We start from the raw sequence: 8242 nt of genomic DNA on the forward strand, positions 1-8242 counted from the left end.
GCTAACAACATAAATGGTAATGCATCAAAGTGCAGAAGAATTTCGGAAAACCCGAGGAATGATGTTTATTAACATGCCAATTCGCTTCGTCAACTCTAAAAATTTAATTCAATATTAACAATTAAGATTAACAATTTTTTAATAAGAAAAGTAAAAAAAATATAATGAATAATTCAATAAAGATAAAAAATTTCTATTAAAAAGTTTAATAATTTATTTAAAAAATTAAATATATAATTTTATTAATTGTAATTATTTTTAATAACATAATTCGATTTTTCCTTTAAAATCTTAACTGAAATCTTTTAATTTAATTCAATCAATAATAAAATTTAATTAATAAATTTGATATGATAAAGATTAATACAATCACTGTTCAAATAAAAAATGTCTTTGTTAATTTTGTGGAACCTATTAAAATAATTAAATGGCGATATCGAATCGCGGATTCTTGTTGACGTCGCGCGAGAATAAAGCTCGATAAAAATAAATTTTAATTAGAAAATACGCGCGTGAATATCTTTCCGGATATCTGATCCAAAGATTATAAACTTGATAAAGCGGACAAGTGGTCCCGATATCAAACAATTGTTCTATTGTCTCGTATCTTTTAAAATGAAACGATCACTATTGTGTGAAAGCTATCATCTTCGTCGAGGAAATAAACGAAAAAAAAAAATATAGAATCGCGAGAATAATTGCAATTTAAACATTTGATTCGAGTGTCAGGTTTTTATTCAATGTTATAAAACCATAATCACTACATATTCAGGTATAATTTCCTAAAACAGAGATGCTTCGCGTTACTATTTCTCCTTGTCTTGCAAATAGCTCATTTGATAAATGCAATCATATCGGATAAATACGAATGGTCCAATTATCATTCATCTCTCGTCAGGTAATAATAATACTAAAGTGATACATTAGGAATTTATGTGTCTTTCCTCAGATAAAATTGAAATTAAACGAAAAAGTAACAATTCCTTGAATGCGATAAAATATTAATTCACCGTTTTAAGAATAACCCTCTAATACTGCATGTGTATGTATACTGTGGATGTAGTATATGCAATAATAATATATCTATCTAAAATTCTCAGGAACAACAATTCGCGTTGCGAAAAAAACGCCGACTGTACAGAAAATAAAATTACTTTATAAAAAATTGGCAACTGCGCATAAAATCATTCAACAAGTAAAAGACTATGTACAGAACTGTGTATAAAAAACACTATTGTAAGTTATGATGTGTTAATACAATTGCCAGCTAAGGTGCATTTGTCTCAACTGCCATTGTGCTCAGACTTAGACATCACGTCACTCGCGCTACTCGCGTTTCGCGTCGCGGATAGAAATTCATTTTCGTCGTCGCTGATCCAGAGACGGAAGGCCTTGCCGCTTCGGTAATGTTGCGCGACGTTAATGATACCCATCAGAAAGTATATCACAGCTAAGACCACGAAGTAGCCACCGTAGACGAAAAACTGAAAGATGCAAAGAATCTTGCGTTATTCTAGTGGCGAAAAAGCGCCATTAGAGAGCGCGCGAATCTCACCTGTTGCTGAATGTTCAGCATAAGCTTATTGACGACCACGAACGTCAGCAGACTCTGCGCCAAAAGTGCGACGAACATGTTCACTCCGAAGATCAGGCCGTAACTATCCTCGGATATGTACTTGGCGATTTCGAAGCTGAGGACAAGCGAGATGCTCTCTGAGTATTTTTTTTCTTTTCTTTATATTCTTACGTTATTTAAGTCCTTATCTTGACTTAAGTTCACCTCGCGACAGTAGCCATGGTGTGGTAAATCACGCCAAATACGATGTAGATGCCGTACAGACACCAGATGTTGTCACTGTAAGAAGCAACCGCCAATATAACGCCTTCCAGAAACGAAAATACGGACAACGTCACGTCTCCCAGCAGGCTCCAGTTCAACTTCATCTTCCCGACACAAAATACGGTCATTGCACCTAGTGAAAAGAAAAAAAAATAATGTATAAAATAAAATTCGGACAAAAATTTCCATTTAATTTATAATCGCGCTTTCTAATCTTATCGCTTGATCAATTTTGATAAAGAGTGTTATTTCAAGCAAACTTATAGATAAATGGCTTCATTTCGTACTTAATTTCACTGATTTACATTTTATTAATATAATTCTTGTATATATATATATATATATATATATATATATATATATATATATATATTCTTATCTAGATTTATAGATCTATAGATATATTTATAAATTTTAATTTCTAAGACAGAAATAATTATCTGTCAAAAACGTTTATCACTTTAAGTATACTGTTATTATCAGCAGCCTGCATTAGGTTTATCTTACGTAGATATCTAGATTAAGAGAACAAAATTAGTCGCACGAGCCACTCGAGATAACATTAATCACGATATAATGATAGTGGCAATAATATTCAAATTACACAGAATCAGTGAAATTTGCTCGCATATTCTAGAATTGTTATGCAATTTACTTCTGGCTCGGAGGTAATTAATTGTTCAAAATTATGATTTCTTTAGCCTATAATTTCGATTTTAAGCGAATTTAAATTGAACAATTAAACAATTTTTTTAATTGAAACATATCAGAGGACAACGATTAAGCCTTCTCTTTTTCACCTATAATCGCGTAGAAAAAATCCACCGCGCCGTTGTAGATCATTTCACCCGGCATCACCCTCTCTACCGCATCCTGCCATAACAGTTGTATGTAGCTGCTGATCTGCAGATATCCGCAAGTGGCCAGAGCCCACCAGAACGACCACTTGATGACGCGAAAATTGCTGTAGGCCTGCAAAAAATGTTTCCACAGCAGCGCGTAGGCGTTCTTGATCTTATGAAACAACGGCAATTCTGATATCGCAAAACAACGATACTTGGTCGGCTCACTCGTCAATTGATAATCGAACGGCCCCTTACCCTGCTCGTCGTCGGAAATGCTGGCGCGATGAAAATACATCGACTGGTCTACGGAAGGTAGGAAGAACACCCAGATTGTTGCGATGACATTAGCTGTGAAAGTGTTACTATTATTTATTACTATATTATTTATTAATCTATTATAAATCTATTTTCTAAATAATATAATTATCTATTATAAAATTTATATTATTCATATCTATTATATTTTATATTATTATCTATTGAAATAATAGATTTTATATTCAAATAAATTAATATTGGATACCCCATATGCAATTAGTGCTATAGAATTGTATGTAAGTTATTAAATTAAATGTGTCACAGTTGTGGAGACTCTGTTTAATTTACATTAAACTTTTCTGTAATTTCACCTACATATACCTGCGACAGTTAAATAATTGAGTTGATGATAATCCAGTAGATGGAAGGAGGTCGTTAATTGAGCTGTAATGCTTGACATGCTGCGACCAAACAGCGTGGCTGCTTTAGTATGGCTTGTCACCTCCTGATAGTGTGTCTTATCTACTTTGGCGTATATATAAGTGTAATATGCCACTTCTGTAGAGAAATATAGGCCATAAAAGAACTCGAGGATCTGGAACACCAGTATGGTTCTTCCAAGTATTATCATGACAAATGTGACAATGCCAGAGAGACCACAGAGTATGATAATAGGCTTGTATCTGAGAAAGTCTGTGATCAGGAACACAATTATCAGTGTCGCTAAGAAACTGTATGTGGACACAGGATAAATATCTTGATTCACCTGAAAAAACATATGACATTGACATTACTTAAGTAAACACAATACTCAATCGCATACTGAATATTTTAGAAACTAACTTGTTTGACTGTGAAATTTTTCCATGGGCCAGTCAAATAATCCGTCACAAAGGATTCAGAAGGTCGGAAGTCCTTGAAACACCCAAACATGCAGAGAATACACGAGATCTTAACCCAATGCATGTTGTGTCTGCAAATAATTTGTTTTTTGCTGAATGAATTACAGTTTATTTTATATCAGATTTAAGGAAGTTTTCCCAGTCACACGTTCCTGCAAGAAAAATAAATTTAGATCTACTTAATGTACAGTCAGTATATATATATATAAATGACGTTTCCTTTAATTAAAAAAATTTAAGTAATTTAATTAATGTAATTCCATTTCTTTAAAGAACTACTGAAACAAGAAGGAAATATTAATTGTTTAATAGAATGTCAGATTTCTTTTATTTTTATCACCTTTCAACTGTTTTTCGTGCTCGAGATCTGCTTAGTTAGCGATGACGAAACGTAGTCTCTCGTAATCAGATGCTCTGCATATTTTTTGGCACCGCACAACATTTAAACCCTTCCATTGACATCTCTACGCGCTTTCTGCGCTCAACTGCTCTCACTTCTCGCTATCTCGCTGCTGACCGGCTCAGGCGAGCTAAAGTTCCGAGACGCATGCGCAGACGGAACACGTGACTACGCGCAAACACGTGCTCCGATGCGAGCGCCTCTTGATAAGAGAGAAACCTGAGAGTGGCTGACACTTTCCATGTGTCATACAGTAGCGCCATCAACTTTTAAAAATTGGAATCACTGATCCACTTTTCAATACTGTCGATCAAACGTTTCATTTGGTTCAAATCCGTGCTACATCCATATAAATTTTGTAAATCAGGAATATATATGACCGTTTATGAATTTATATATAATACACGCACACATTTTCTCTCTTATTGTGCACAGTGTTGATTTTAATAATTAAAATAATTAAGAAAATAATTAAGAAAAAGTATGTTAAAAGTTAAAATATTAAGTTTAAGTAAAAGTCAATTCCAAAATCTTTTTTAAAAAAACATAAAATTGATGGAATTATTTTTAAAAAATTTACATAAAATTTGGAAAAGTTAATACACGCAAAGTCTTTATCAAAAATATTGATCTTTCCGACTTTACACAAATTTTACATATTTTTGTTACATATATGATTTGTCATAAATAAAATAAATAATAAAATAAAAAAACATATGTTAAAACCATTTTCATACGCTACGTGAAGACCATTTGACACCCAAAAGACATAAAATAAATATAACATTTGAATATATATAGAAACTAAAATTTTAACATTTCTTAATAATTTATCTCTTTTATTGAATATATTTAATTTTAGAGATAATGAGATTTTTACGACTAAAATGATTATAAAACATGACACATTATTCCAATAATTTTTAATTAAATACATTTTTTTTACTTATGTAATTTCTATCTTTTACTCTCTCGCAAAATTATATAGTTGTTATATAATTTTAAAGTAGTGAAATAGTAGTTCAAGAGAAAGAATATAATATAGTCCGGAAATAAATAATATTAAAATAATCCTTATCTAGAGGTAACCAATTGCCCAAAACACCTTTCTCAGTAGTACAAGTCAACGTTTAAAGTAATATGAATTTTTTTTATTCTTCGATAATGTCACTAACTTGACGATTAAATCAAACTTTAATAATTTCAATAAAATATGTTATATCAATTGCCAATATATGTATATTTTCAATCGAAATCGTGGTACGAGTTGATGATAAATGCGTACAATTTTCAGTAGTACAACTCAACGGTTGGGTTACGGACTATTTTCGAGTCAAACAACTCAATGATTGATCAGATATACATATTTTTCTCTCTTTAGTGATATATCTCAACAATAGATCAGACGGATCACTTTTTCTCTTATTTATATTTTTGACAAAATAATATATCAAACTCCCAGAATTATACCATCTTGTAGAATTAAATCCCAAATCATTATTTTATATCAAGCTAACTCTCTTTCTAATAGCTATCACTAAAAAGTGACTGTACACTAGAATTTATAAAAATAAAAATTTTAATTTTACAAGACAAATATTTACTTTAACTCACAAATTTATTATTAATTTTGTATTCTAAAAGTGTTTTCGCAATCAACACATTTATAAAATATATACAAAATTTATAAAATATATACAAAATATTTATAATAATTATTTGAATATTTTATAAATATTTTGTAAATATTTTTGTAATCTTACAAGGAAAGACTGGGCTTCAATTTTGATAAACTTTGGATATGTTTTATAATCTAGATCAAAATAAAAAACACACGTAATTTTTACATATATTGTTTTTTTAAAAATCGGTTTTTATATTCTGAGTGAATATCATCGAATAAATTGTTTGAGATTACGCGAAAACATTCCTTCAATAAGCGAGTTTGTTTATTGTTAGCTTGCCGTCACATTAAATCGCGCGCGCTTTTAACTTAGTATGCAAGATACTTAACAAATATAATTGATGGAATTATTTTAAAAAGATTTAAATAAAATTTTGAAAAGTTAATGCACAAAGTCTTTATCAAAAATCTTGATCTTTCCAATTTTACACAAATTTTACATATTTTTGTTACATATCATTTATTGTCATGTAATAAAAAAACATATGTTAAAAATCACTGTCATGATACGCTACGTAAAGACCATTTTACACCCAAAAAACATAAAATTGAAACTAAATGTAATATTTGAATATATATAGAAACTAAAATTTTAACATTTCTTAATAATTTATTAAATGTATTTAATTTTAAAGTTAATGAGATTTTTATGACTAAAATAATGTTAAAACATAATACATTATTATTCGAATAATTTTCAATTAAATACATTTTTTTACTAATATAACTGTAAGTAAAAAATTGTCTATTTTTTACTTAAATTAAATCGCGGCAGCCAATCTAACACGCCCACGTTCACAATTTTTTAGAAGTAAGGATAAATGATTCAGACTCCATTTTTCGGAAAAGTTTGGATCCGCACAATATCCGCTTGAATGAGAGAAATCCTCCAAGAACTTTTCAGAAAGATGAAGCATGTAAAAGCGAGCTTTTCCGCAATCGCACGATACATTTATTAAAATATGGATAAAATATTTTACATAGTATTTATGGTGAGTAAAAAAATAAATAAATATTTGTTCACATTTTGCAAATATTTTGATGGAATATAAACAAAAAGTTGTTCGCTTTTAAAAAAAATCACTCACTGTTATATATAAATGTAAATAACTGATCTGTTAGCAAAGCTTTGTTAACTGATAGCAAAAAAGCTTTGTTTTACAGTTAAAAATTGCTTCACACGTGCTTACACGTGGGCGCGGTACTCAATCTTCGACAAAAAAAAGATTTCGCGCTCTTGCTATTGTAAAGATGAACAAATTGTGTAAATATTGTAAACAACTGAATTTGACAATATTTGTTGTGTGATTCTTTTTCTAGCTTGCCCAGTCAAGTCTTTCAAACTTATTTTTTACAGTTTCGACGGTACTCGCTCAGGAATATAAAAACTACGATTTTGTTTCAAAAGGGTTTTTCACCCTTCTAACAACCACGTATGAAAAAGTAACACATATAAAAAAATACATGTCTCTTATTTTGACCTCCAGTAGACTACATATTCAAAGTTTATCAAAGTGGGAGACGAGACCTAACCTAACCTCTACATTTACTTTTTCTTGTTAGATGGAACAGATGATTATAAAGATTTATCTTAAATGTTCAAAAATTATTTGCAAAATATGTATTACTACAAATATTTATTTTGTTTACTTGCCAAAAATATTACATAAAACATTTTGTCTGTATTTTAATATGTCAAATTACACAACAGTTTTTATCTTAATGTACAATTTTTTTTCTTAATGTATATAAAATATGTATAAAGTACTTATATAATAATTTTAAAAAAATAGTAAAAATACTTATGAATATTAATCATAAATATTGTGTGCTGTCTGGACTCTTTCTCTCTCTCTCTCTTAAATCTAAGATGGTTGAAACTTAATTATACGCAGTACCTACATCTTTCAACCCGCAATAATGATAGCATCGCTATTCTGAGGTACCGACTATGCTCCCTCCGCCGGATCGTTGGATCTGACAAGGAGGGGAGGATGAGCCGACAACGATGGGGGACGCGAGTTGAACTTCGCGGACACCTCGTAGATTCCGCTCGTCAGGAGAAGCGCGCGCGCGCGATTTTCGAGTTCCCGCGACTCTTCGGACTCGATGCCAGGACGCGGCATAAAGGAGCCGTTGTTTCCTTTGTCGAGGATCGACGATTAAGGTAAGCCGCTCATAATCGATTTAAACAGCATGAAACGGCTCTTCCGTTTTATTGCAACGAGATATATAGTCACGTGTAATTTTTTTATTTTTCTCACCCAGGCAACACACAATATTTATAAAATACATAAAAAAATATTTAGAATT

At 30.8% G+C, this 8242-nt stretch overlaps 1 protein-coding gene and 1 pseudogene across 2 annotated transcripts; both read right to left on the reverse strand.

The window, feature by feature from the left end:
* LOC140674183 (uncharacterized) overlaps nt 1-8242 on the reverse strand; it is a 257866-nt pseudogene that overhangs the window by 35218 nt on the left and 214406 nt on the right.
* LOC140673989 (thiamine transporter 1) lies at nt 713-4346 on the reverse strand. Of its 2 annotated transcripts, none has more exons than XM_072907268.1 (7): nt 4186-4346; nt 3787-3916; nt 3325-3709; nt 2641-3033; nt 1781-1973; nt 1556-1691; nt 713-1484 (listed from the first exon to the last, which is right to left on the reverse strand). In XM_072907268.1, the coding sequence occupies exons 2-7, from the start codon at nt 3907-3909 to the stop codon at nt 1284-1286; spliced, it is 1431 nt and encodes a 476-aa protein (XP_072763369.1). In that variant the 5' UTR covers nt 3910-3916; nt 4186-4346; the 3' UTR covers nt 713-1283. The 2 variants fall into 2 exon arrangements, with proteins under 2 accessions (XP_072763369.1, XP_072763368.1); XM_072907267.1 differs by having other exon boundaries at nt 3787-3997; nt 4186-4345.

This window comes from Anoplolepis gracilipes, chromosome 15, assembly GCF_047496725.1.
Source record: "Anoplolepis gracilipes chromosome 15, ASM4749672v1, whole genome shotgun sequence".
Lineage (NCBI taxonomy): Eukaryota > Metazoa > Arthropoda > Insecta > Hymenoptera > Formicidae > Anoplolepis > Anoplolepis gracilipes.